This window comes from Arabidopsis thaliana, chromosome 4, assembly GCF_000001735.4.
Source record: "Arabidopsis thaliana chromosome 4, partial sequence".
NCBI lineage: Eukaryota > Viridiplantae > Streptophyta > Magnoliopsida > Brassicales > Brassicaceae > Arabidopsis > Arabidopsis thaliana.
This window is the reverse complement of record NC_003075.7, coordinates 10,042,025-10,069,454: the sequence shown is the minus strand read 5'-3', so window position 1 is coordinate 10,069,454 and position 27,430 is coordinate 10,042,025. Positions and strand designations below refer to the sequence as shown.

The following is a 27,430-nucleotide window of genomic DNA, read 5'->3' as shown; positions in this document are numbered from 1 at the left end:
TGAAAAAAAAAAATTATTACTTGTTTTTGTTATGTTAGTAATCTATTTTGTGGATTTGGAAGTCAACAACGATACAACAAGACGGGAAGGCCATAAGTACACTTGACTTGGATTCAGAAGTCAACAAAGATACATGAAGACTGTGAGACCTTGAGACACTTACCAATTTTATTTGTAGTGCCTACAATATATATAACTCATTTTTATTTTAGATTAAACTGGTTCAAATTACAAAAGCTTTTGGTTTTCTTGGATCTTTGCCTAAGCTTGGACATGAATGGTATCTACTTGTTTTTGTTCTTCTTCTTCTTTAGACTGAGGAAGCTCTTGGTCTTCTTCTGGCTTTCTATCATTGACATAATGCTGATAACCATAAGAAACAAATCCCCAGATGGCCAAAAACATTGCAACCAACTTGATTCCACTCATCTCATCACGGAAGAAGACAACAGCAAGAACAGGCACAACTGGTAAACAAAGAGTGCTTATGACATTGGAAAAAAGCGATGAAACTTCGATAATCAAACCAACACTTCCAATCAAACAAGCTTGCCATGATATCGTTGAACCGATGTTTATCAAAATGTATGAGCTTTTCCCTAGTTGAAACTCTTCCATTTCTGTACTCAGCTTTTTCCACCCACCACTTCCAAAAAGTCCTACCACAACTACACAAGTAGCTACCATAGACGGATATGTGGCCATGTCTAAAATAGCCTTGAATGTGTATTTCTTTAGAATCTTTTCGAACGCGTAATCTGTTAAAGAAAGCACCAGAGAATAACCAGCTGAGCTACCGACCGCGCAGATGTATCCAATCACATACTTGGACTTGGCTGCGGACTTTGAAGTAGAAGAGGGAGATTCTGGTTCATGTTGGATAACAAGAAGTGTAGAAGATATGGTTAAGAGAACAAGTGAATTGAGTATAAATGGTGTGATTTTTTGTGAGTTTAGGAAGTAAGAGAAGACGGCGTTAAAAGCCAATTGCGACGCAGAGATCAAAGAGAAAGTTGAGACAGGAAGGTAAAGTAGCCCAAATGAGTACAAAATACAATGTCCAGCAACAAGCAAGCCAAGTCCAATATACACTAAAGATAGTGTCAAGAAGGAAGAAGTAGTTTTTTTGGTAATGGTTTTAGTCTTGGACGGCTCAGGCTTTAAGTAATAATAGCAAGGAAGGGTTAAAGGAAACCCTACAAGCTGAACCAAGGTTTCGAGCCATGTGCTTTTACCGCCTTTTTCGTAGTAAAGTCTACCTAAGAGAGTGGCTATTGTCTCTCCAGCTAAGAGGAGAGTGACATAGAGAGACACTCTTAACCTCCAAGAGTACTTGTGACTTCTCTCTTCTGTTGAAAATTTCCCTTCAGGTTCTACCATCAACACATGAAACAGAACAAGAACATAAGTAAAAGAAGAAGAACACAAGAATCTCTACGCCGGAATTTCTGTTACAATACTTACCGCCATTTACGTGAAGATGGAGTTCTTGAGTTTCTGATTCTAGTTCCATCATAGAAACCTGAAGGAGAAATATGTCAGGGAACAAATAAAGATGGTGTTGCTTACTTATATAACAGGCAAATGCGTATGCATATATTATTCTTTAATAAATAAAGTTAGTATTAGTTTACATTAAGATTTCAGTTTTTAAAATTATAAGTACTACATATATCGTTATAATTTGTCCTACTAACCATTTCCCGTGAATTGTTAAATGGCACTCTTGGAATGAATCATCTCCTCCATTTTTGTAGGATCCTATCTTTAAACGAACCAAATTTTATTACCAACCAGAATTTTCTTGCCATATTTTATATTTAGCCAAAACAAATCCTTAGGGTACTAGCAAGTTATCTATAGACAAAAGTATCAAACTTACCAACCAGTATTATCAACCGTTAAACACGAACCAAATTTAAATTTTTATTACCAACCAGTTTTTTCTTGTCATATTTCTTTTATTATTTAGCCAAAAATATTCCTTAGCGTAGTAGCACTTTATCTATAGACAACAAAAGTAGCAAACTTAATATGACCATATGAAGATAACGTGTCCAAAAAGAAAGCACAAAAGTTTAAGTACTAGATAAACTTCAAAATGATGAATTGACGATAGTAATGATGATGATGATGATTAGTGACATGGAGGTGGGATTTGAGTCCCAATGTAATTAGCTCTAACGTTTCTACAAGAAGAAGAGACAGCTTCATTTCCTCTGTTACTACTCTGTTTTCTTCCTCCATCAGACGAAGAAAGATCAAGATGAACATTCTCTAAGTACACTTTTTTACATGGCATTCCTCTGCTACAATGCAGCTGCACCGCGACCAGTGAAGATGATGTCCCTCTTATATTCTTGAAGTATATCTCACTCAGCTCAACCTTTGAAGGTACCTACAACAACAAAATATATCAAAAACAAATCTCTCATACCCATTTCAGTAAAAAAATCTTATTTGAGTGTTAAAGAAGACTCACATTTGAAATGCAAGAAGAGAAAGGACAATAAGACTGATCAATGATGATTGGATTAGTCACATTGTTCATAATAATATTCTCAAAAGTCATGTTGGTAGCAGCACTTAGACCAGGAGAATTAGCCCAAGTTTTGATCCTTATCCCATTCGTCGTACCGCTTATCTTGCAATCCTTCACCACCAGTCCATTAACATCTTTCTCATTTGGATATCTCCCTAAACTCCCAACGCTTGAAACGCAAGAAATCAAACCGTTTAATAAACTCAACAGCAGAAACAGACCAAAAAAAAGAAGCGGTTCTGTTATATTTTTACCTGATACCATGTCCTGGTCCACATTTGATACTTGTGATTGTAATCTGAGAATTTCCTTGTCCTATCGAGACACAATCATCTCCAGTTGCGATATGTGAACGCGAGAAATACACATTCGAACTGCGTTCGATATGTATACCATCTGTATTTGGACTATCAGAAGGAGCAGTGATGTTGAGTCTTGTCCCTTTGAAGTCTCTGCATTCTACTAATGCTATATGAAAGAACTTGCTATTCACTGAGCTTATCCTTCTCACAACTGTTCTGTTCATCCCCACAAACTTCAAGCTCTGAAATCAATTAATATACTTTAAAAAAGGAGAAAACCTTAAGATCAAATTCAATGTTTGTAGAGTTAATCTCACAGTTGGAAGGAGTTTGCAGTTAGAATCAGAAGTACAGTTATTAAACGGCCAAGCTAAAGCGCCTTGACCGTCAAATGTTCCACCTCCGGTAAGAGTTAAGCCATTGATCCATCCAAACTGAATCCAACCACCGCCTGATCTATACTTTGACAGATCAGTTGATGCCTTGAGATGACCCTAATTTCAGTTACGTGGACAGAAAGAAAGCATTAAATCAAGCACACAACGCAACAAAGACAGATTTTGGAGAGTGTTGATAAAACTACCTTAACTCGGACAGTGAGATTGGATACATTAGTGCAAGGACCAGAGAATCTGAGAGAACCAACAGAGAATTCACCTCTTGGGATTATAAGATTCACAGAGCTTGAAGATGATTTGCATGCTTTGTCCCATGCTGCTACAAAGGCCTTTTAAAACATCAAGTTATTAGCTGATTTATTGTAACTAAACAGATGAATCTACCAAAAACAAAAACAAAAAACACAGATCTAATGTTGTTTGAAAAAAACCTTGGTGTGGTCTCTGTGGTCATTAGCTCGAGCACCAAAGCTACGGACATCAACAAGGAAAACAGAGCTTTTGTCTACTATATTTCCTGCTTCAGAAGGAGATAATATTACAAAGATGAAGAAGAAGAAAAATTTCAGGTAACGAAAATTCTCCATCTCGATGTACATGACACATACACTGCTCCTAAGATTGAAAACTGCTTTTTCAGAGTTTCTCGAAACTTTTACTTTTGCTAAAAAAAACTGTAATATTTTAGTGAAGTAGAAAAAAAAAAATCATTTTTTACAATTAGTTAACCGTTTCTTTTACCGCCCACGATCTGAGCTTGTGGGAGCTTGAACCTCGTGAGAGCTTTATCGTTTCACTGGATCACAACTTTGGGCTCAATTTGGATTTCATACTTTTGGGCCCATTTTGGAGAATTTTAGAAAACGTTCTTAGGAACAAAAACAAGATAAAGGTAAATGTTAAGAATTAATATAGAATTTCATGCTAATACAATACCTTTGAAAGACCGTCAAGAGTGAGATTATTTATGTCCACTTAAGAGTTAATAATGTTGACGTGCCTAAAATTTGGATTATTGTATTTGTTTTATGTCATTTAAATAAGAAGAGACGTATCAAAGAAGATATATAGTAAATAATTCATTTACCAGCAAAATCCAATTATTGATCGAGAAGAGAAGATTGGTCATTCGAAACTTTTTTTCTTTTCATTCGAAACATATCATATACTTGCAACAACATTATATAATATGAATGTAAGTCAAAAAGAAGACCAATGATATCCGAAAGCATAGTTGTTTATAAACTATCTATGTTTGCCAACTTTACCTCTAGCTTTATTACCGGTTTGATACAAGGAATAGTGCTAGCTATAATTGCCAGATTTGGATTCGAATGTAGTATTTTGCCTGACCCAATGAGTTATGTCGCATGACATGAGTTTGTCAACTAAAATTTTTATTTTTACAATATCCACGCATTTTTCATTTTGATGATGATACAATCAATCGGTCATTGGCAATAGATTACAAATGATATCTACACGTCCACAACGGTTTCGATGCCTAGATTTGGTGTTTGGGAAGTATTTGAAAGATGATATTCCACCATTAGAATATGCTTAAAATTCTTCTTAAAATTGACGTAATAAATTGATCTTTCTTTAGATATAAGCTTATTTTTCAATTTAAAAACGGAGCTTTTGTATGTATTTTCTAAAATAATATAATGTTTGTCATATGATTGTAGTTGTCTAGGGACTAGGGGGTTTGGCAATTACTTGATTCTCCCGGAAGATCTTTTATAACTTTGCTTCTCTTTCTAACATTCTGGCTTCCTTTTTTGTTTTTGTTAGGTGAATTTGATAACGACCCCGAAAACAAAACCAAAATCATTATCACCGAGATTTCTTTTTATAAGCAAAATAATATGAAAATACTAAAATAAATGTTCCATCTAATACAGATTTGTGTCAAATGGATTTCCCGTATGATTCAATATATGATTTGACTTGGTATATGATCATTTTAATAGTTATCTGTGTAGGCCAAATCATTCTTCAGTCAAAACATGTACATATTTAGTCAAAATCTAGAACATAGAAAGGATTTATGTATATATTTAATATGTTTTCTCAAAGTTGCTATAACATTTTTGCGAATATACCTTAGGTTTGTAAGAATTATATGTCAAACGTAATTTTATGACTATATTGAAAGAATGTTTTCCAAGAACACTCCAATGCAAATTTTACCAGTGATGATAATTGTGAATGTGTCATAACATTTAAAACCTTTAAGAAACGTCTTTAAACTAAAAAAAAAAAAACTACTGTATTTGAAGTGATTTAATACAAATTGAGTATGATAATTGATAATGAAAAGATTCGAGATTGGACATATCAGTTGAATTTCAAAATTTAAGAATAGTTTTCAAATAGGAAACTGAAGTTACATTGGAGCGCGCATGTTGAAATTTCAGAAATCCACATGTTCTATGATCTCATGACTCGTTCATCTCATGATTTCAAGTTTCAGCTAAATTCAATGACTTTGGTATATGACACAAATGCGCTCCCAAATAATAGTATTGCTTATTAATTCAGAAATTTGGTCCTCTTGTTCCTCATAAAATACTTATATATAGAGAATCCACTATTACTTTGTTGCCTATACTTTCATTTGCACAAACACATTTACAAGTTAATATATAAAGAGATCTTTTTCTAAGGTTCTTCTTCGCATCCTTCTCGTTCCTTCAAATTTTTTTTGTAATTCATTCACTCTTTATAAATCTGAGATTTGATATATAATTTTATTATTGTTTAGTATTTTCTTTTTATTTTTCGTTTTTTGAATTAAAACATTGTTTTCAGTTTTGATGGTAGGGGTAATATTATTGGTCCACAGTCTATGTTTCCATGTGTGTGTGGATAAGATAGAAAGCAGAAGCAGTCAAATCTTTTATTCGGGTCCATTCTCTTAGGACACAAGGTTAGATCTCAACTTGTTTTGTTTTTTCTTTACTTGTTCACACACATAGATATTCGTCGTCTACAACTTGAACCTTTTATATCAACACCCTTACATTAAATTTCCGATTCTAATTTCTTCATCACATATGAGCTTGTAACTTTTTTTTGTAATTTTTGATTATTAAGATATAAATCAGTAAGAAGTTGACCATTTGAACTTGTCAATTTAATACTTAAGTTTCCCAAAAGCATATGTATATATTATAATCAACATTTGGGAGATCAATCGTAGGCTCCTAGCTAGAGTTATGTCTTTTTCGCTTCTACATATGATAGTACAAATTACACAGCATAATATCATAATGTAAAAAACTAACCAAAAGAAGAAAATATAATTTCACAAAATGGAAGCGAAAATATGTATCCAACGGTAACACATTAAACATCATCAAATATATAAGCAAGCCCAACTGTCTCATTCTTTCATGAAAAAATATGTACATGCAAATAAGAGAGACAAAATAAGATCTTAAGTTACATATAAGTTTTTTTTTTCTCTACCTCTCTCTCTCAATATATATAATATATGTAGTTATAACAATGATCGATCAAGGCTCTTGCTTAAAGAAAATTGAAGGAAAAATCTCCCTCAAGAGCTCATACTCACCCCCTTGATGATACACTTGGTGAGAACTAGGGTTTGAATTCACACTACCATAACCACTTTGTCCATATCCATAATCCAAAGCCGCCGCCACAGAACCGCCGTTAGTATAAGCTGCCGTCCTAAACATATCATGTGCAAAGCTTCTTGGAGTCATGAGGTCTGCGGAGAACATAGCAGCCGCGGCAGAACTTCCTCGAAGATTAGTCGGAATCGGGTGGTTGTGTTGACCCTCGTAAGTTGTAATCACAACCGTTGGATCTTGGAACGATCTCTCCACTCGTTTCTTCACGTTGCACTTTTGTGTTGTACATCTATAGTAACTCCTATTTTCGTTTCCATTGGCTATTATCAGTTACACTATAATGGTCGCATTTTTCTAAACACAAATTTTCACAAGCCTAGCAATTTCAAAAAATAAAAAGGGAAAGTTTAGTTACCTTGGATAAGGGCTATTTTTTACAGCCTTTTGGCCGTATTTTCTCCATCTATAACCATCTTCAAGATGATCAACTTCACTTTTAGTCATAAACGAGACTCGTGGCTCTCTTTGTTTCTTCACCTCAGTCTTTTTCGTTTTCCCACTGAAAAATAATACACTATAAAATTAATACACATGCTAGACTAAATTCCTAAACGAAGAGATCAAATGATGTTCAATGTTTTGCATAAAAGTTCCTATAGAGTTATGACTTACACTTTTTTGGAAATTTGATCTTCTTCACCGACTAACTCTCGTTTCCTCCGGCTCTTACCGGAATCTTCACCGGGGTGATCAGCCTCACTAGAGGAAGAATTAGAAGGAGAAACCCTAGTTTCAGTCTCGTTGCATGCACCACCATTGATTACGTCATTAGTAACATCACGGTTCGGTTCTTGATCGATCGAAGAATTGAAAACCTCTGAGGAAGAGGGAGAAAGACCAAAAGTTTTCTGAAGTAGAGATTCATACGCTGCTGGAGAACTTTGGAGACAATCGGTGAAGGAATAAGTAGATGGATTAAAACCGTTTTGTGATGGGAGGTTTCCATAAGAAGATGGATTTGAAGTAGGCAGATTCATCATTTCGTGCAACGAAAACGATGAAGGGTATTGGTAGTTGTAGAGATCTCTGGTTTCATTAGACATGGTGAAGAACAATGAAGAGAGAGGTAAAAAAAGAGTAAAGAAGACAAAGAAGAAGAGATGAGATAAGCCTTTTAGGTTTGGGGATTAGGTTTTTAGGTTTTTTTCCTAAGAGGTCTAGATTGGTGCTTGGACTTTAATTTGGTCTTCGTCTCTCGTTCTCGTATTTATGCATTTTGAAACTCAAAAAAGGAAGAGAGAGAAGAATAATATGATTTTGGCTACTTGGTTTGGAAATAAGTTAATTAAGTAAAAGTGTATTGAGATATAATTCAATGGTACGTGTGTGAATCCAAAGTCGTGTTAATACTTTTATTTTTCTATCAACTTTGTTTTTTCTTGTTTCTTAACTAATCTCAATTTAAGTTGTGTAATTTTTTCCTATGCAAATTAATTTATATGTTAAAAGCTTTCATAATATTTCTTCCTCACGTTATTTTATCAGTATAATTTTGAATTCATATACAAAAAGGTTCAAATAAGTCTTTTTAATGTTTATCAGTCAAATGTACATAAAGTTAATTATAAATTAATAATGTGAACGATAAGCAACTTAATAGATAGGTATATATATATATATATATATTCAAGAAATAAGATATAGAAGTAGATGATAATTTTATTTGTGATATCATGTTATGCCTTTTGAATGACTTTTTGGTTTCGGGCAATAAGAACTTTACGTAAAGCTAAGTTGACAAAAATAGAGCTGCAAAACTGGCTTCTAGTGAGGAAACATACTTAAGCTTCTATATTTTTAATTCAGAATATGCTTACTTGCAAGTATTTCTATACCACTAAATACATTTCTTCGAGTCTTTGCATTGTATCTTCGTATAAATTTCCTAAAATTCTACTTTTATTTTTCCACATTTGATAAACATGCATAAATTTTGGGTTATTTTTGTGTGCTGCCTTTTTTATGGGGCCAAAAAGTAGGACATGAAAAGTTCTCACCTTCATTTTCTTCCCCACTCTATACGTGGCATATATAGTGGACGGGCTTGATAACACGCGCTACGACTAAACGGCGCGTGGAAGAAGACGACGTTATTGAAGGAGTCTTAGTCAGCGAAGACTATGTGTTACCGGAAACCGGAAACACTCAGTCACCGGCCGGTCGTTTGGTGTGAAGAATGCAGTAAGAGGCAGTCAAAGATTCAAAGGGAAAAAAGTTTACGAAAACAAAAGATTATATTTTGGGAGTATTAGGCTGCCACGTGGAAACACTTGCACCGGCATTTGACCGTCGCCGACACATGACCTGGCACGTGCTAGAGACTGTCTTCTCTTCTTCTTCTTCTTTTTCCCTCACTGTTTCACGAACCTTAATAATTATTCATAGGTAATTCCTAGTCAAGAAGCAATAATTTAGACCCTACATATTTTGGTTATAAAATATGAATATATGAATCTCTTGATATTCAAATTATTTTCATGTTTTTAGTGTAAGATTTGACCCAAAGAATCATACATTGCTAATAATTTGCTATAACATTCAAAGAAAATTAGTTACTATGGGACTTTAAGTGACGTAGCTATGTGGAGTGGATCGTTACTTATGCTGACGGATAAGTGAGATCATGATTACGCAATAACAATTTCTTTTTCACATTAGAACTTTCTGTTTGCAAGTAAAAGAGCATCTTAATTTATTAACTTATATTAAGGAAAAGATGGTCAAACCAAAAGTATCTATATTATGAAAATGTTAACATTATGATAATTACGATAAACCCTTTATATACAATTTTATTTGCGATAATTGTGGGGAATTAAAGTTGCATGTTATGAACCCTATGCTTGATTTATATAGCTAGTAATCGTTTTCATGAGTTTGTAGAAATTGATAGGAGCATATGATCAGGAAAAAAGGAGACATATAATGCCTAACCGACATGACAAATGCGAAGGGGACATACATCAACTTTAAATGTGGTCAAAGTGATATATTTACTACTATGAAAAATCACTAAAATATGGCAAGATAAAAACAAATACTAGCATCTTGGAAGAAATCGGTTTAATCACTAAAAATTTGATATGTCATGGTCTTTTGGTCACAATCCATTTTTTTGGTAGGTGAAGGATTCAACTCTTTTTTTTTTTTTGGTCACACCTAAGTTTTTGGATTACAAATTATCGTGAATTACGTATGATGATCTTAATGCGTTTAATAATCACTGCTATATTACCTAGCATATTACGGATAGCGCGAGAATACATACATATATATAGTCAGTGTCTCAGTGATACTCAGTATAAAATATTGGAATGAATCAAAATACTATGGCTTTGGTATATAAAAATTTGATCAATGAAAGAAGGGCATAATAATTTCCATGTTTTTAACGCTTTTTGGTCAAAACAAACTACGATGAAAAACGTTTTCGAGAAAATCAATACCAATCTAGTAATCTTTGGTCGAAATAATTAAGAAGACCGAATAATTCTCTTTGAACCAAAAGAGACATTAACCATTCACATTTGACCAAGAACATCAAGGCGTATACATACTTTAATTTGGGAAAGAGAAACAGCAACTCTTATCAGATTCCATATGAGTAATAGAATAATCTCTAAACCAAAAAAAATTCAATCTTCGAAGTCAAATATATATTCAATCTTCTATTGCATACTATAATAATGCCATAATGGTGGTATATGAATCTGTTTCTCGTACCTAACCACATTAATGCATACTAAGATATATATTAATACACATTTATAGTTTTAATTTAGGCAGAAACTAAACGCCGTAATTGGTGCCTAATCGTTTGCGTTGTCTTATCCATAAGCCCCACATTTAAATTACCCAAAGTTAGACCGTGGACCTCTATGTAATTTGTAACCTGTAAGTGAAAAAAAAACATTAGCTTACAATTACACGTATACATAACTGTATCTGTCTGCAGTTGAAATGTCTGACCTATTTTTGGGGATTTGTGCCTAACATATAAAGATATTATTATGAAATTTATTTCTACTTTCTAGTAAACACATAATTATTACATTATTTAAGTTTCAATTTAACGTAAAGAAGAATAAAAAGAAAGAGAGTGAAATTGTTGACTTTAGCTTTGGAATAGAATAGTTGGGGCAGGTTTGTTGTTAGGTTTGTCATGTGTGACATTTTTATCATTATTATTCATGTTAGTATATATAAAATATATATGAATAAAAAGGAATCTCTTGTATTTTCTGTTCTTTCACACACGTTATCCTCTTTCTGAAATTTGAGTTGTTACAGCTGATTAATTTAATATATATGATATTTGTGTATAGATTATCAAGAATAAGAAAATGCATTTAAAAACAAATAACCGAAAAGACTAAATTTTTCATTAATTGGTATTGATATTAGGACATCAATATGTTGAGTAACTATACATGGTCGATTACATTACAATGCGAATTGAAATTCTCTTTAACTGGAAAAGAACTAATATGAAAAAGCTGATGATGTATCAGTAAAACTCTTTTAAAACTGTTGATAAGAAATTCGAATTTACATATTTTAGATTGGAACTTGAAAGTTACAGTTTTATTTGCATACTGGACCAACAAATTTGGATCAAACCTTATCCAACCAAATTTATATACCTTGAGGCTTGAGCCCATATATCTGCAAAAATTACAGGGGGTCATCAAAATCTCATCGTACCAGAGTAAACCGATCACATAACCATTTGGCAACACATCAAACCGGTTAAGATAAAATCCCACAATTCCTCTTCATAATCTTGGGTGAGAAAGGAGAGGATAACTTTTGGTGATGTGAATCAGTGAATCCTGCTTAACCAATTATGCAAGACAAGACCAAAGACATAATATCGGTCCAAACCAGTTTACATAAACTGGAGACTGGACTCCTCATCATCACCATTAGCATCATTAGGATCGTTGATCCGTTGTAATTAGTAACTGTAATTCTAAGCTAAAACAAAAAGTTGCAGAGGATTGATCAATCGCCACTGCCACCTTCCAAGAGATCTAAAAGAGTGATCTTTCCGTTGCTGCATCGGTCGAGTTTGTCAAACTGTTTGGAGATTGGTAGTATGTCCTTATCGGTTATTTTCTCCATCTCCTTCAGTTTGTATATCACATACTCTGCTTTACTGCAAAAACAAAGAAAAAAACCAGAAGATATCTCAGGTTTGAGTGAGTATACAAGCAAAGCATTTCTCTGTGTTAAATCCGAAAATGCGTCTAAGCCTCCCTTTCATGGTCATTCAAACTTTATATCAAGCCGAAAACATACAATGACACGATGCTTTCGCATCACACATTCACAGATCTTCAACTTAGCCTAAGACCACAAACTATGTTCTTGAACAAAAAGATTCATAAGAAGAAGTGCAGAATATGAATTAACTTAGAAATCCAACACCTTCAAGAATCTAATTAGCTAATGAGCTATGAATGTTTTTGTTTTCAAAGATCCTCTACACAAACGAAAATTAAAAGACTAATAATAAATAGCAAAGACAAAATCTTTTGGATGACTTCTAAGAAATGCATAAACATTACGGATGTCACAATGGATATTTTAACAAACATAAGCATCACACAGTTAATTCAGATATCAGTTTAAGATTCTTAAAACCTTAAGGAGTGTGTCAGAGCATATAATATGGATAAGGAATGAGTCAAATTACCTCACACAGCCATTGTTATCAATATCTGCAGCGAAAAACTGAGAGACAGACATTGTTTCACAAAGCACTTTCTTCGCCCGTTCTCTATTCCTCTTATCCACTCTCGCCTCAGCCAAGTACAAAAAAGCTCGAGCCACAGCTAATGTAGACACAAGCAGCCATATCGCAGCGAAAAGCCTACCGGGCAATGTCTTAAAAGCCCGATCTCCATACCCGACAGTAGTAACCGACATAACCGAGAGATAAAACGAATCCAACCACCCGATTTCCTCAATGAAATGCATAATCCCAACACCAACAGCAATGCATAAAACCACAACACCTAATGCCAAAGCCACTTTCAACCTAATTCTCATTCTCCCTTTCTTGACATCGATTATATAAGATCTCCTCTTCTCAGGCTCATCTCTCCGCTTAGCAGAGTCTAACATATAGCTCTCTTGAAGGTCAAGAACATAAGAGACCATCCCACTAAGCAAAATATCAATGAAACCAAACCCAACAAGCACAAACATAATCGAAAACAGCTTAGTAACCACACTGTTTGGAGTGATGTCTCCATAACCAATGGTGCACATTGTAACGATACAAAAATACAATCCATCAACTACAGGATGGGTTTGATTCACAACGTAGTGATCACGATTCAGCCAATAGATAAGCACACCTAGAGAGAGATACACAACGAGAAGAGCAAAAGCTTGTCTTACTACAGATCGTGACGTCTCTGTAGGATCTTTTTGACGAATTGGGTGATGAAGATCATTGATTACAGCCATTGCTGGTGCTGTTTTGGATCGGTGAAGAGCGTGGCCTTGACAGTGACTCGAAGTTTGATCGGACAACCATGGCTCTGGTTGTGGTGGTGGTGGTGGAAGCAGAGGATCTAGGGTTGAGGAATCGGAGAAAGGATTATTAACGGCGGTTGAAGAAGACGACGGTGACGGTTGTTTCATGGAATCGATGAAGTGAGACGAATCTCGCGGCGAACATGAAAAGGGTCCGAAGATTAAACGCTCTTTGAACTCCGACGGTGTCATCGGCATCGGAATCGCAACTTCGTTGTCTTCTGGTAATGGAAACAGCAGCTGTGGAGGTTTTTTCAATCTCGGGCTAATCATGTATTGAAGTAAAGGGTCACTTCCTTCGTTGGCCATCTCGCCGGAAAACTGGAAATGGTTTTCCGATTGAAGTTAACTGAATTATCGGAAAAAGATCGTTTTTTTTTTTTGGTTTGATCTAAAGACTGAAACTTGAAGGGATTGAAGCGAAGGAGAAAGAGGTAAGAGGAGGAACGTGAAACGTGGGAAAAAGGAAGAAACTTTATCTCTCTCTCTCTCTCTCTCTCGCAAAGGATTGAAGTAAGAAGAAGCAGAAATGGCGCTTTCTTAAGTTTTTCTTGTGGCTATTAACATTTTTTAGAGAGAAATCAAAGGTTATATACTGATATTCATTTAATAATGATTTGATGCGGTTTGCACAAAAAACAAGAAACATTTACATATGATACTATAAGAACCTATATAACATGCTATTTTTTAAAATTAATATGGCATCTTTTTTTTATAATAATTAATAATATGGCATCTTCTTCAATAATAATATATCCAGACCGATTTTGTTATTCTATTTCAGATTACTAGATTGCACACATTACACATGCTGCTAATAATTGAATTGGTTTTCTTGTAACTATTTGTGGAAAAATACTCTTTATTAAGTCTAAGATTGAGTTTGGCTCCTTTCATATTTTCTCTAAAATTTTATCTAAAACTAACATTTATATGAATTGTGTTCCGAATAATAAATCTAATTGACATTATAGATCAGATAAATAAGTTCCGAATGGAGATATACGGTTTAACTACATATCAAATGCGATGTAGTTTTCATTGTATTATTATATTGTAACTGAGCAAAATAAAAAGAAGCAATTGATTGTGGCCCTAAAATTCTAGCAATTTCAGAAAATTTTGTTACTACTCTTTCCGTAATGATGTTTTAAACTTTTATTTTTGTTTTTAAAGGAATGATGTTTTAAATTTTCAATGGAAAATTATTTGTATTTTTATTGATTTTAATGATTTTTTTTTGCAGATTATTTTTCTACTGGTTGATTAAATAATAGATGATATTTTAGTTTTAAAATAGATAAAAGTTAAATAATTTTTTTATGCATGTGTATTCTCCTAAAACATCAACTAAATAAAAATGGAGGGAGTATTAAAATTGTACTGCAACGTGCGGTTTCGTCACCATTGGGAACCGTAATTTTAAAATGGAGGGGTCGAAGTTGTAAGTTTGAATTCCAGTAAACACTTCGACCGAATTAAAGTGTCAACTATGTTTGACAAAAAGGTACAGCGTCTCTCTCATATTAAAATTTTTAAACACAGAGATGACTTGAATTTTTGGAGCTGAAAACAAATAAAACGGCAAAATGTGTCGTTTTGTTAACAAATCTCACATGACGTGGTTTTCCAGAGTTAGATAAGTACACATCTCTCTATTAACTATACTATCCAATTAAATATTGTGTAGTAGACTAGTACCAAACAAAGAACACATGATTTGATTAGCTTTCTTCATTATACACAACTTATTTAATAGTAGATAAATTAGCATAATCACACCGTCAAAATGTGTAAATAGTAATTGAATTTCTCTGTTTTCAAATTTTTCTTCTCTTTCCATACTATTTAATATGACGCAGGTTAGTCAGGACATGCTAAGCTTAATAATCTTTACTATGAAGTTTGGTCTGATATAGAATGTCAAGACTAAATAGTTAAAAAGTAAAATGATAAGAAACAGACAAGAAAGAAAAATAGAGTTCTTTTTAGTAATATAAGAAGGTTAGCAAGTAAACAAGTTAACCCATTGAAGGTTCTCTCACAAAACCCTCTCATAAGACCCTACCCTGAACCTTAAACACACACACAACACAACGCCATTTTCAAACAACGGAATCATCCCATCGCTGCTCTGGAATGAGAGATGAAAATAAGGGGGAAAGAAGGATTTGAATGGATTGCTTTTCATCAGTAGTTGTTGGGCCATAACTATTGTTGGGACTGTTTCGACGCGTCTCTAGCGTTTTGCTGTTGTTGGTATTGGTGATGAAGATGTTCTAGTGACATTACAGCTTGTGAATGGTAAGGACTCACATACCCATGTCCTCCATAATGTTGTTGTTGTTGTTGTTGTTGAGACGACTGCTGCTGATGTTGCAGTTGTTGGGCTTGACGGAAACCGGGAGGCTGCTGATTCTGATGACCAGGGTAGCTGTAATATCCGCTTCCTGGAACCACTCGCGAGTTGGCTTGTTGTCCTTGATGCCATGCTGTTGTTTTTTCGTTCTGTAGATCAAAGCAAAACAAAGAAAGCTACTCGTTAAGGTTTGCGAAAAAGAGAACGCACAAATAACAGAAACCAAACTGCACCGATTTTCTTAAAATCCAACAGTTCAAAACTGAGCCAAACCCATCCAAAATCGAACAAAAATAAATAAAATCGAATACTCCAGTATAAATTCCAGCTGACTAAACAGAGGAAGGAAACCAAACAGAACCAAAACACACCAACATGATTATAAAACCTGAGAAGAATTTCATGGTTTACCTGCTGCTGAAGAGATGATGCCAAGTGGTTGCTCTCATTAAACTGTGAGCTCAAGACATCTTCGTAGGAGTTTGCAGCACTTGTGGGATTCAAAGGGAAGTTATTACTTGAGACAGCGCCTCCACCGAACCCATAGGCAGAGGGAGGAGGAACAGGAGGAGCGGTTGTTTGAGTCTTGTATTGCATAAGCATATCAACTAAAGACTGATGATTACCAGTAGGAAACACTTGTTGAAAAGCTGAAAGCATGAAAGGGTTGTAACACTGTGCCATGAATGGGTAGCTTATCAAATTGCCATAATGTCCTAAAGGCATCTCAGGCTGATGAGAGTAGGGATTTAAGGCAAGATGTTGTGCAAGAGTTGCTGCTTGCTGTCCTGCACTGGGTATTGCGTTTTGAGGTGAAATACTCGCAGCTCTTAGTGCCTGCAATCAAATTTGTGTAAGCAATGGTATTGAAGGAAAGCTTAGAATAAGATCATATGAAAGAGAAACGGGGATTTGGTTACCTCGGCCATGGAAATTTCAGTGTTGTATAGTGTTGTGAAAGGCGAGTAGTGAAGATTAGATTCTCTTCCATCTTGAATGCCTGATGGGAGTAGAGTGTTGGGTAACGAACTTGTATATCCTTGCTGCTGCACATTAAGAAAAAAAAAATAGTAGATATGGTTAAAATCTTTTCAGTGATCCTTTTCGATTGTGTGATAGATTTTTAAATCTGAATAGTGTTTGATGTTTACCATTATGTTGGGGTAGGTATCGAGATTCTGCCTCTGAGGATTTGTTTCTGATGGAGGATGGAACAGTTGGTTGTTTTCAAATCTGTAACCTTCGGAAGACGAAAACTTGTATTGATGACTTCTTGAGGCGGTTCATGTTGCACTGCGTCTGTCTTAGAATCTGTGGCAGAATTATAATTTTGGGTACTTGAATCGATTTGATAAGACACTTGTTCATTTGTAACAGCATTTCTCGGCTGTTCTGCTTCTTCTTCTCCATAGAAGTTAGTGTCGGGATGTCTGAATGATGAATCATCCTCTGCTACTAGTGGTTCTTCCAAGTTATCATTCAAGGCACTAGGTTGACCAGATCCTATCCCAGAAGAAAAACAACCGAACATTAAGTGCAAGCATTCCGAGGTATGGACTTGCAGGTGATTGGGGATTATCACCGCATGTTTTTCTTCCTTTGGTAATGCTTCCTGCTCTTCTTCATTGTAAATAGTTAGTTGCTGAAAACCAGTAGCAACAGAAGTAGAAACATCTTCATCTGAAAATAATGGAAAAAGCAAACATTAGAAAACATGACAAAGAGGAAGAAAGAGATAAAAAGAAGACTCACACAGAGAATATGGATATCTCACCTTGATTTTCCTCATAAGAATGTCTTTCAGCTTTGTTATTTTCATCGTCACATACTAAGGAATCTCTAGATTCATCGTCAACCAAATTTCTGCTTGATACTGAAGCTAGCGGATTGTGATCCACATCAGGAGGAGACCCAGTTGGATAAGTTTTTGTTTCGCGGTGGATGTCATCCAAAAGAGTCTCATCCAAATGTTGAGACTCACTAAATTGGTCGGAAGAAATCTTAGATTCAGCAGATGGTTTCAAGACAGAGGATGATAGATAAGAAACGTCTTGCTTCTCAATTGAAGGGCATTCATCCTTCAAAGGGGCTTTACTGCTGCTCTCTTGAGCCTCTGATGAACGAGGCAAAGCGACATTCTTCTGCAGGTTAGGTCTACCCATTTTCACAATTTCAGCCATAGTTCTTTGCCCAGGGTTAGCGCTAGCCCAAGCTGATTGATACGCAGGAAAAGGCAACGAAGACAAAGTAACTGCATCACTGGGGGTCGTTGGTGCTTTCTTGACTTTAGAGCTTGGAAGATCACTGCAATGCAAAGGAGATACTAAGATAACACAAAATATTGGACATTGTTACGAAAATTAGATACCAAAAGACCACATGAAGGTAAGAACCTGTTTGATGGTGGTTGGCGTCTAAGCAAACCAGGTAGGCGTCCAAGCAAACCAGATGATGCAGAAGATCCAGCCAAATGATTACGTGCTCCGTTTTCTCTTCTATTCACAGGTACACCTTGAATTTTTCCTGTCTCTGAAGCAAAATCCAGAAACAAGTTTAGACATTTTTCAAGATAACCAAAACCACAACGAACATAAGAAAAAAGAGAAAACTATCTCTTGCACAATTTGCATCTTACTACCATTAGATTTATACTTGTTTCTGCCACCTCGAGAGGTATTGTAACTGTCATTACCGCTTCTAGCTCCACGATTCGGGACATTACGCGTCCAGGAGTCTGCATGGTCTTTAGTCTGAACAAACAGACAAATAAATGAAAATCAGATAAAAAGATTTTAATCATCTAAAGCTATATGGCATTAGTAACTAAACTAGTAGCTGTTTTATGTTATATTCGACAAACCTCTTTCTTTTTCTCTCGTTTACTCTTCACCTCATGAAAAGTATCTGAAAAGTTTTAACGAAACAACATTATAAGAAACTGTAACATAAAAAAAGAGAAAAAAACTGATTTATATATTTATTTCCAGAAACAGATAACAAAAAAGATTCAACAAAATCCAAAATAACATTACTATTTCAAGAAACTTAAGGAAATCAAATAAAGTTCTGACACATTCTCTTATACAAGAAGTTCTAACAGATTCAACATGATTGCAAAAATTTCTTCACAAGGTTAAATTAAAACTCCTTGAAGTTTTGATTTTTTTTTTGCTATTCAAGTTCCATTAAACAAATTCGAAGCTAAAACCCAGAAACTAAAAAAGAGATAAAAAGCTATTGAAGCTGGAAGAACGAACCTTGAGAGAGAAGACGATTAACAGCTTCATCAGGATTCATATCGCACTCAACAAGCATCGCATAAATCTCTAACTCAGAACACTCCACAATCTCCTTCAAATCCTGAATAACCTTCCTCGAAGACGCCGGAACACCTCCATTCGCGTTACTAACGCTGCCGCCACCACCACCCATTATTCCTCTCTCTCTCCGGATTACCGGAAAACAACACAAATCAGATTTGAATTCAAAAACTTCTTAGATTCACGATTCTTTGACGAGCAATTCTAAAACCCAAAATAAAGATTCTTGATGTTTGTATCTCTTTCGTTCTATTGACTTCGAGTATATCGGAAGAAAAAGAAGAAAAAAACCTCTTTTTTATTTATTTTATTTCTTTTGAATTTGGGACTAAATAATGAGTTCGGGAAAAAGGAAAGAAATTCAAATTTTTGGAAAGTTATGTAAAGAAAATGGTATATGTGTTAATTATCATTATTTGGTAGCTTAATTACTTTTTTTATTAACTTTATATATTTTTAGCAGATTTTCAATTAAGACATGAATAGGTTTTGGATAATAATAAGCTTAATTTTACATATTTTGTTTAAAACAGTTGTTGTCTGAGATTCTATTAAAAAAAAGGCTTAAAAAATAATTGGAGATTTTTTTTGAAATTTTAGATTCGAGAAAAGTAAAGGTCACGCGCTACTAAAACAACGCGCGGAGAGAAAGAATCTGGGAGTTTTTAAATGATTGATTAATGGATAAGGACGTTGGTCCGAGCCTACGTGTAATATGGGCCTAAGCCCATTATACCTAACTTCAAATTTTAAAAGAATTAAAAGGAGAAGCACGTGTCAAGTTACAAGGGTGAGTAGCTGAGCTGGATAAAACTCTATACGTGTCATCTTATTACAGGTTAAGAACCCGCCCACCAAAAGTTTTTGATCGGAATAAAAAAAACGTAATAACTAATAAGCTTCTCTCATTCGTGGAATTGTCTTTCAGAAAGAAAAAAACCAGAGAGGAGGAAGAAAAAAAAAACTCTTGCTTCTTCAGGTAGGTCTTCTTCTTCTTCTTCCTTAGCTCAATCTAATTCTTGTTGTTTTTCTGCAATTTTGATTGTTAATTATCTGTGTTTAACGTTTCTTAGCAATTTTATTTTGGTTTTATCGGTTGACTTGTGTTTGAGTTTGTGAAAATGATCAAAAATTCCTGTTACAGATCCGTATGTTTATCTTACTATATTCTGTAATTTCATCAACAAGCTGACTTTGTTTTGCAGTATCTGCTGCTGGTTTGATCTTGAGACCATTTCTTTTGCAGCTTGTTGTTGTATTTCTAGAGACTATGCCAATGCCATTTTTGAAAATGAAGAGCAAGATAAGCAAGGACTCGTTAAGAGAGAAAAGAGTTCTTGGTGTTTGTAAGAAACCTCATAAGGATGTTAAAAATTCATGCTTTGATCCCAAAATATCGGAGAGAATGGAACTTTTGGTCACTGCTACTCAGAATTGCAACAACAACGAGGAACAGAATATAGGTAAGGCTTGTTTCTTGAATTCTACAAATAGGTCGGTCATCTTTTTGTTTTAAATTTGTTCTGATGATGCTTTTGATTACTATAGGTTTGGATTCTTCTACTAGGGATGTTGTAACAAATGAACCCCAAGACCTGCTAGTTGAAGACAGTTCCAAAAATGCGTCGAATATGGATACAATATTTTCACCTGTTCTTGATGATGAACTGTATTCTGAAACTGACCGAGGTATATTCTCTTACTCTTTCATTTTTTTATTTAAGCTGTCTTTTTGATTGAGAATCGAGTAATCTAAGAATGGTTTTCCTTAGTATTTGTGGAAGGGAACAATGTGCAATGGGAAATGCCTAGGTGGGGAGCTGATGACTGCAGCAACAATCAGTTTTGCAACGATTCTGATTACTTTCTATCTGATGTGCTGATTGCAAGCTTGCCATTCTATGAGAGTGGAAATGTTGATTTTTTCACTGAGATAAGTCCCTTGCCTCATTGTATCTTTCCAGAGCCAAGTGTGTTACTAGATGCAGCTGAGCAGTACATGTTATTACCTTACTTAGAAGATAGATCAGCCAGCAGTGATGATGTTAAGTCTGATGAGGATAACAGGATTAATCGGTCAAGATCAAAAAACTTGGAAGCAGCAGAGAATCACACTGAAGCTGAACAAACTGAAGATTTTGATCCACAGATTTTCTTAAGAAATCAACCAGAATTAGCTGATGTGGTATTCAATTATTTCCCGGATATGCAGCAGCCTAGGGACTCTCCGAAAAGGAAGGCGGTAACCCTTGTTCTTGATTTGGATGGTATGATATGAACCACTTGGTTAAGTTTTGCCTCCATGGTACAACCACACTTACTAATCATCTTTAAATGACATTGCAGAAACTCTGGTCCATTCGACTCTGGAAGTCTGTAGAGATACAGACTTTTCCTTCAGAGTCACTTTCAATATGCAAGAGAACACTGTTTACGTGAAACAAAGACCATACCTTTATAGGTTCTTAGAGAGGGTGGTTGAACTTTTTCATGTTGTCATCTTCACGGCTAGTCACAGCATCTATGCGTCTCAGCTTCTAGATATATTGGATCCAGATGGGAAGTTTGTATCGCAACGTTTTTACCGGGATTCATGCATTCTTTCAGATGGTATTTATACCAAGGATTTAACCGTTTTGGGTCTTGATCTAGCAAAAGTGGCTATAGTTGACAACTGTCCACAGGTATTTTCTAAAGGATTCACTTCACTACCTTTGTTTCATTAATTTTTGCTTTTACCTTAGTCTCAGTGATAGACACCACAAGCAAATCGAATTTCAAAGAACGATAGTTACAGTGCAGAATTTGTAGTTTAGTTGAGTATTACATGGACCCTCATTGTTCTTGTTTCAGGTGTACAGATTGCAAATAAACAATGGGATCCCTATTAAAAGTTGGTATGATGATCCAACTGATGATGGTCTGATTACATTACTTCCCTTCTTAGAGACATTGGCTGATGCCAACGATGTTCGTCCTGTCATTGCCAAGAGATTCGGTAACAAGGAATAAGAAATCTCTTCCTTTTGTTTCCACTATATCTTGATTGCAGATTCTGGGTTTCTTTAACAGATTTAGTCATAGACTAGTTTAGTTCCTCAAGACTTCTTAGGTGCTATTTAATTAGTGAACCATAGAATAATGCTCGGTGATATTAGTACACAAGTAAAGCGTAACCCTTGTTTTAGCCAGGATAATAGATCATTGAAATCTTAAGTGTTCTAAATGTACAGTTGGTGAAGCTGAGATACTGAATGTATAAAAGTGAGTAACTATTGAGTGAAATATCAGTTTTGGAGGTTAACAACAGCCATTATCTCCTTGTGGTAAATTCAAACTGTTGGTTAGATCTTTGTACTACTGCATTGTCAGTAATATAAATGAAGAGAGGTTCAATCTGGAACCTTCTTTTTCGTGAATTTATCGAATTTTCTAGCTTCTGTGGTCTTTCATAAAGGAGGAATATCGTATATGGGCGCCCGGATCTGGTGGTTCTGTGGTATTATAATAAGCTATTTAATCTATAACTCTCAGTAAAAGTTTCATGATTCTGTTGGCATGGTCCTTATTGTGCAGATCATTCAACAAGAAGTTCTTTTGATTAGGCGTAAGGAAGTGACCTGACTATTGTTCTTCTCTGTGTTAACTTGACTCTTAAGGTTTTGTCTAAGGTCTTAAGCTCCCTGACAAACTTGCCAATATGTACATCTTTACAATGTTAACTTGTTTTCATTAACATTTGATAGTCATATATTCTTGTTACTAGTTAATAAACCTGTCAGAAGAATCATATTTTCTAACATTGGTTCTTATGAACCAAGAAAGTCATTGATTTCTTACATAACATCAGTCGTTTAGATGCTTTGGAGATTGCTTTTGGTAACTCTCGACTAAACATAGTTTCAAATTTGGCTCAAAAGAAACTTTGTTTTTTTTTCAGAAGTATGAGGACATTATCAAAGTTGAAAGTTTTGACCAAAATATGTTGAAATTTTGAAGGTCTATTAAATTTGAGAAAGACATTAGCCATTTCTTCAATAGATTCAGAGTAACAAAAAAATACTTATTCCATGGAACTTTTTTATTCACAAAAATAAAGCAATTTAAGAAAAGGGAAAAAAAATGAAAGTGAATCGGTGGTGGTCACCGAACAAGCTGTACGTGTGGGAGAGAATGCAAACAGAGTAGCAAAAAAAAAGCATTGAAGGAAGCAAAACAAAACATGAAAAGAAGAATCTTGAGGTAAAAACGAATCCCAAATATCAAAAAGGAAACTTTTTTTACTTCTTTCTTTCTCTTGCTGCAAATGATACAGAATCAGCTTCTTCTTCTTCTTCTTCTGGTCGAAACTCACTCCACACTTTCCCCTAAGCTATGGGATTCGAGAGTTCAAGCTCAGCTGCAAGCAACATGAAACCTCAACCTCAAAAATCCAACACTGCTCAATACTCTGTTGATGCTGCTCTCTTTGCTGATTTCGCTCAATCCATTTACACCGGCAAGTCTTTTAACTACTCCAAATCTGTTATTTCACCTCCCAATCACGTTCCTGATGAACACATCACAGCTTACTTGTCTAACATCCAAAGAGGCGGTCTAGTTCAGCCCTTTGGTTGTTTGATTGCTGTCGAAGAACCTAGTTTTAGGATACTTGGTCTTAGTGACAACTCTTCTGACTTTCTTGGTTTGTTGTCTCTTCCTTCCACCTCCCATTCTGGTGAGTTTGATAAAGTCAAGGGTTTGATTGGAATCGATGCAAGGACGCTTTTTACTCCTTCCTCTGGAGCTTCTTTGTCTAAAGCTGCTTCCTTTACTGAGATTTCCTTGTTGAATCCTGTTTTGGTCCATTCTAGGACGACCCAGAAGCCTTTTTATGCTATTCTTCACAGGATTGATGCAGGGATTGTCATGGATTTGGAGCCTGCTAAATCAGGTGATCCGGCTTTGACCCTTGCAGGCGCAGTTCAGTCTCAGAAGCTAGCCGTTAGGGCCATTTCTAGGCTGCAGTCACTTCCCGGAGGAGATATTGGTGCCTTGTGTGATACTGTTGTGGAAGATGTTCAGAGACTTACCGGTTATGACCGTGTTATGGTCTATCAGTTTCATGAAGATGATCATGGTGAAGTTGTTTCTGAGATTAGAAGGTCTGATTTGGAGCCTTATTTGGGTTTACATTATCCGGCAACAGATATTCCTCAGGCTGCTCGGTTCTTGTTCAAACAGAACCGTGTCCGAATGATTTGTGACTGCAATGCAACTCCGGTTAAGGTTGTTCAGAGTGAGGAACTCAAGAGACCACTTTGTTTAGTTAATTCTACTCTAAGAGCTCCTCATGGCTGCCATACGCAGTATATGGCGAATATGGGCTCTGTAGCTTCTCTTGCACTCGCAATTGTAGTAAAAGGCAAAGATTCGAGCAAGCTTTGGGGATTAGTTGTTGGTCATCATTGTTCTCCTAGATACGTTCCATTCCCGTTGCGGTATGCTTGTGAGTTTCTGATGCAAGCATTTGGGCTTCAGCTTCAAATGGAACTTCAGTTAGCATCACAGTTAGCCGAGAAGAAGGCTATGCGGACGCAGACCTTGTTGTGCGATATGCTTCTCCGTGATACTGTTTCCGCTATTGTTACACAATCTCCGGGTATTATGGACCTTGTGAAATGTGATGGAGCTGCGTTATATTACAAGGGGAAATGTTGGTTGGTTGGTGTTACTCCTAATGAGTCACAAGTTAAAGACTTGGTGAATTGGCTGGTGGAGAATCACGGTGATGATTCGACGGGTTTAACCACTGATAGTTTGGTGGATGCGGGATACCCTGGTGCCATCTCACTTGGAGATGCCGTTTGTGGTGTGGCTGCCGCAGGATTTTCTTCAAAAGATTACTTACTTTGGTTCAGGTCCAATACTGCAAGTGCAATCAAATGGGGAGGAGCTAAACATCATCCAAAGGATAAAGATGATGCCGGAAGAATGCATCCGAGGTCATCGTTTACAGCCTTTCTTGAAGTTGCGAAGAGCAGGAGCTTGCCGTGGGAAATCTCAGAAATTGATGCTATCCATTCCCTGAGACTTATAATGAGAGAGTCATTTACCAGCTCTAGGCCAGTTTTGTCTGGTAATGGCGTAGCAAGAGATGCTAATGAGCTTACTTCTTTTGTGTGTGAAATGGTTAGGGTGATTGAAACCGCAACTGCACCTATTTTTGGGGTTGATTCATCCGGATGTATTAATGGTTGGAACAAGAAAACCGCTGAAATGACGGGATTACTAGCTAGTGAAGCAATGGGGAAGTCACTTGCCGATGAGATTGTTCAAGAGGAATCACGCGCAGCTCTTGAAAGTCTCTTGTGCAAAGCCCTACAAGGTTATATGAAAGAAGATTTTCTCCATACAAATTTCATGTTATGAGCTTTATCAACTAACAAAACAATGATATGTTGTGTTGTAACATTGATATGTTGTGTTGTTCAGGTGAAGAGGAGAAAAGTGTAATGCTGAAACTGAGAAAGTTTGGTCAAAACAATCATCCGGATTATTCTTCTGATGTGTGTGTTCTCGTTAACTCCTGCACGAGTCGGGATTATACTGAAAATATCATCGGTGTCTGCTTCGTTGGTCAAGACATCACTAGTGAGAAAGCAATAACAGATAGATTCATCAGATTGCAAGGAGATTACAAGACTATTGTTCAAAGCTTAAATCCTTTGATTCCACCGATATTTGCTTCAGATGAAAATGCTTGTTGTTCTGAGTGGAACGCAGCAATGGAAAAGCTTACGGGATGGTCAAAACACGAGGTGATTGGGAAAATGCTACCCGGTGAAGTCTTTGGAGTCTTTTGTAAAGTGAAATGCCAAGATTCGCTCACAAAGTTCTTGATCTCTCTGTACCAAGGAATTGCTGGTGATAATGTTCCCGAGAGTTCACTGGTTGAGTTCTTTAATAAGGAAGGGAAGTACATAGAAGCATCCTTAACCGCGAACAAGAGTACAAACATCGAAGGAAAAGTTATAAGATGTTTCTTCTTCTTGCAGATTATCAATAAGGAATCGGGGTTGAGCTGCCCAGAACTGAAAGAGAGCGCTCAAAGCCTCAACGAATTAACTTACGTAAGACAAGAAATCAAGAATCCTCTCAACGGTATCCGATTTGCACATAAGCTTCTTGAATCCTCAGAGATTTCAGCTAGCCAAAGGCAGTTTCTGGAGACTAGTGATGCTTGTGAGAAGCAAATCACGACAATAATCGAAAGCACGGACTTGAAAAGCATTGAGGAAGGGTAAAGCATAACGTTTTGAATCTTCACCTACTGAAGTTTTTACATTTTGAATCTGAAAAACAAATGTTTTCTTTTATGAGATCAGCAAGTTGCAATTGGAAACAGAAGAGTTTCGACTTGAAAACATCTTGGACACAATCATTAGCCAAGTGATGATTATATTGAGAGAGAGGAACTCACAACTAAGGGTTGAAGTCGCCGAGGAGATCAAAACTCTGCCTCTCAATGGTGACAGAGTCAAGCTCCAGCTTATTCTTGCTGATCTTCTACGCAACATTGTGAATCATGCGCCGTTTCCAAATAGTTGGGTAGGTATCAGTATCTCACCAGGGCAGGAGCTTTCACGTGACAATGGTCGCTATATCCATCTACAGTTCAGGTAAACGTCAACAGAAACAACTGAAAACAACTTCTTTTCACAATGCAGCCGTTTTGCAGATTTTGATGGTTTTTAACTTAAAACGTTCGATGTTGTTTTATGATAGGATGATACATCCGGGGAAAGGACTTCCTTCAGAGATGCTAAGTGATATGTTTGAGACTCGAGATGGATGGGTCACCCCTGATGGTTTAGGGCTTAAGCTTTCGCGGAAACTATTGGAGCAGATGAATGGCCGTGTGAGTTATGTCCGAGAAGACGAACGGTGTTTCTTTCAGGTGGATCTTCAAGTGAAGACAATGTTAGGTGTTGAGTCAAGAGGAACAGAGGGTAGTTCAAGCATAAAGTAGAAATTTTGAGTTACAAGGCTTATAAAATTTAATGAAATTTGGTCTCTTACCAAATGTATTAATTAGAACAAAGGTACATTATTTATTACCACCAATAAGATTGTATCTTAACTATCCTATGTATACAATTTGGAGAGATCATTTGGCCAACCAGACAAAAGTAAAACACAACCATCAATTCACATGTCTAGAACAATAATTCTTTCTAATTCTGGATACCAGCAAACTAGAAGGAACTGAGAAAACCAGAAATGTTTCTAAAGGGTACTATGTAGTAGTTTGTTGTT

The 27,430-nt window shown here is 35.8% G+C and overlaps 7 protein-coding genes across 12 annotated transcripts; 2 read left to right on the top strand and 5 right to left on the bottom strand.

The window, feature by feature from the left end:
• Window positions 1–66: 66 nt before the first annotated feature.
• On the bottom strand, window positions 67–1,645 carry PUP6 (purine permease 6). Its single transcript, NM_117929.3, has 2 exons — window positions 1,465–1,645; window positions 67–1,373 (listed from the first exon to the last, which is right to left on the bottom strand). Exons 1-2 carry the CDS (start codon window positions 1,514–1,516, stop codon window positions 262–264), a joined length of 1,164 nt encoding a protein of 387 aa, NP_193553.2. The 5' UTR covers window positions 1,517–1,645; the 3' UTR covers window positions 67–261.
• A 288-nt stretch (window positions 1,646–1,933) lies between these two features.
• On the bottom strand, window positions 1,934–4,164 carry AT4G18180 (Pectin lyase-like superfamily protein). The gene is made up of 6 exons (NM_001341264.1): window positions 3,674–4,164; window positions 3,428–3,571; window positions 3,162–3,338; window positions 2,797–3,086; window positions 2,483–2,711; window positions 1,934–2,398 (listed from the first exon to the last, which is right to left on the bottom strand). The coding sequence occupies exons 1-6, from the start codon at window positions 3,839–3,841 to the stop codon at window positions 2,138–2,140; spliced, it is 1,269 nt and encodes a 422-aa protein (NP_001319980.1). The 5' UTR covers window positions 3,842–4,164; the 3' UTR covers window positions 1,934–2,137.
• A 2,397-nt stretch (window positions 4,165–6,561) lies between these two features.
• On the bottom strand, window positions 6,562–8,241 carry WRKY28 (WRKY DNA-binding protein 28). Its single transcript, NM_117927.3, has 3 exons — window positions 7,517–8,241; window positions 7,260–7,403; window positions 6,562–7,145 (listed from the first exon to the last, which is right to left on the bottom strand). Exons 1-3 carry the CDS (start codon window positions 7,945–7,947, stop codon window positions 6,764–6,766), a joined length of 957 nt encoding a protein of 318 aa, NP_193551.1. The 5' UTR covers window positions 7,948–8,241; the 3' UTR covers window positions 6,562–6,763.
• Window positions 8,242–11,269: 3,028 nt separating this feature from the next.
• KCO6 (Ca2+ activated outward rectifying K+ channel 6) lies at window positions 11,270–14,076 on the bottom strand. The gene is made up of 2 exons (NM_117926.3): window positions 12,603–14,076; window positions 11,270–12,062 (listed from the first exon to the last, which is right to left on the bottom strand). Exons 1-2 carry the CDS (start codon window positions 13,757–13,759, stop codon window positions 11,909–11,911), a joined length of 1,311 nt encoding a protein of 436 aa, NP_193550.1. The 5' UTR covers window positions 13,760–14,076; the 3' UTR covers window positions 11,270–11,908.
• Window positions 14,077–15,423: 1,347 nt separating this feature from the next.
• Window positions 15,424–19,244, bottom strand: AT4G18150 (Serine/Threonine-kinase, putative (DUF1296); the record flags this gene model as incomplete). The annotated part of the gene is made up of 10 exons (NM_117925.5): window positions 15,424–15,961; window positions 16,224–16,649; window positions 16,733–16,858; window positions 16,964–17,052; window positions 17,151–17,492; window positions 17,587–18,116; window positions 18,206–18,341; window positions 18,451–18,562; window positions 18,673–18,716; window positions 19,070–19,244. The coding sequence occupies 10 exons, from the start codon at window positions 19,242–19,244 to the stop codon at window positions 15,665–15,667; spliced, it is 2,277 nt and encodes a 758-aa protein (NP_193549.5). The 3' UTR covers window positions 15,424–15,664.
• A 772-nt stretch (window positions 19,245–20,016) lies between these two features.
• SSP4b (SCP1-like small phosphatase 4b) lies at window positions 20,017–23,168 on the top strand. 6 transcript variants are annotated; one of them, NM_001036584.3, is made up of 7 exons: window positions 20,017–20,111; window positions 20,379–20,595; window positions 20,681–20,821; window positions 20,905–21,399; window positions 21,479–21,816; window positions 21,986–22,130; window positions 22,709–22,910. In NM_001036584.3, the coding sequence occupies exons 2-7, from the start codon at window positions 20,403–20,405 to the stop codon at window positions 22,735–22,737; spliced, it is 1,341 nt and encodes a 446-aa protein (NP_001031661.2). In that variant the 5' UTR covers window positions 20,017–20,111; window positions 20,379–20,402; the 3' UTR covers window positions 22,738–22,910. The 6 variants fall into 6 exon arrangements, with proteins under 6 accessions (NP_001031661.2, NP_001190760.1, NP_001328766.1 ...); NM_001203831.1 differs by lacking the exon at window positions 22,709–22,910 and adding an exon at window positions 22,205–22,409; NM_001341262.1 differs by having other exon boundaries at window positions 21,986–23,168.
• Window positions 23,109–27,318, top strand: PHYE (phytochrome E). Its single transcript, NM_117923.8, has 4 exons — window positions 23,109–25,499; window positions 25,607–26,414; window positions 26,500–26,793; window positions 26,900–27,318. The coding sequence occupies exons 1-4, from the start codon at window positions 23,507–23,509 to the stop codon at window positions 27,141–27,143; spliced, it is 3,339 nt and encodes a 1,112-aa protein (NP_193547.4). The 5' UTR covers window positions 23,109–23,506; the 3' UTR covers window positions 27,144–27,318.
• Window positions 27,319–27,430: the final 112 nt, after the last annotated feature.

Bases quoted from the DNA above. Each gene is read 5' to 3' on its own strand.
- PUP6 (NM_117929.3), bottom strand. From the start codon at position 1,516: ATGATGGAACTAGAATCAGAAACTCAAGAACTCCATCTTCACGTAAAT. The intron at 1,374-1,464 runs GTAAGTATTGTA...TGTTGATGGTAG, and splicing joins CCATCTTCACGTAAATGGCG to AACCTGAAGGGAAATTTTCA.
- AT4G18180 (NM_001341264.1), bottom strand. From the start codon at position 3,841: ATGTACATCGAGATGGAGAATTTTCGTTACCTGAAATTTTTCTTCTTC. The intron at 3,339-3,427 runs GTAGTTTTATCA...AACTGAAATTAG, and splicing joins ATCTCACTGTCCGAGTTAAG to GGTCATCTCAAGGCATCAAC. The intron at 2,399-2,482 runs GTGAGTCTTCTT...TTGTTGTTGTAG, and splicing joins TCTCTTCTTGCATTTCAAAT to GTACCTTCAAAGGTTGAGCT.
- WRKY28 (NM_117927.3), bottom strand. From the start codon at position 7,947: ATGTCTAATGAAACCAGAGATCTCTACAACTACCAATACCCTTCATCG. The intron at 7,404-7,516 runs GTAAGTCATAAC...ATTATTTTTCAG, and splicing joins GATCAAATTTCCAAAAAAGT to TGGGAAAACGAAAAAGACTG. The intron at 7,146-7,259 runs GTAACTAAACTT...AAACGAAAATAG, and splicing joins AAAAATAGCCCTTATCCAAG to GAGTTACTATAGATGTACAA.
- KCO6 (NM_117926.3), bottom strand. From the start codon at position 13,759: ATGGCCAACGAAGGAAGTGACCCTTTACTTCAATACATGATTAGCCCG. The intron at 12,063-12,602 runs GTAATTTGACTC...TTGTTTTTGCAG, and splicing joins GATAACAATGGCTGTGTGAG to TAAAGCAGAGTATGTGATAT.
- SSP4b (NM_001036584.3), top strand. From the start codon at position 20,403: ATGCCAATGCCATTTTTGAAAATGAAGAGCAAGATAAGCAAGGACTCG. The intron at 20,822-20,904 runs GTATATTCTCTT...GGTTTTCCTTAG, and splicing joins GTATTCTGAAACTGACCGAG to TATTTGTGGAAGGGAACAAT. The intron at 22,131-22,708 runs GTAACAAGGAAT...CTTATTGTGCAG, and splicing joins TGTCATTGCCAAGAGATTCG to ATCATTCAACAAGAAGTTCT.
- PHYE (NM_117923.8), top strand. From the start codon at position 23,507: ATGGGATTCGAGAGTTCAAGCTCAGCTGCAAGCAACATGAAACCTCAA. The intron at 25,500-25,606 runs GTTATATGAAAG...TGTGTTGTTCAG, and splicing joins CTTGTGCAAAGCCCTACAAG to GTGAAGAGGAGAAAAGTGTA. The intron at 26,794-26,899 runs GTAAACGTCAAC...GTTTTATGATAG, and splicing joins TATATCCATCTACAGTTCAG to GATGATACATCCGGGGAAAG.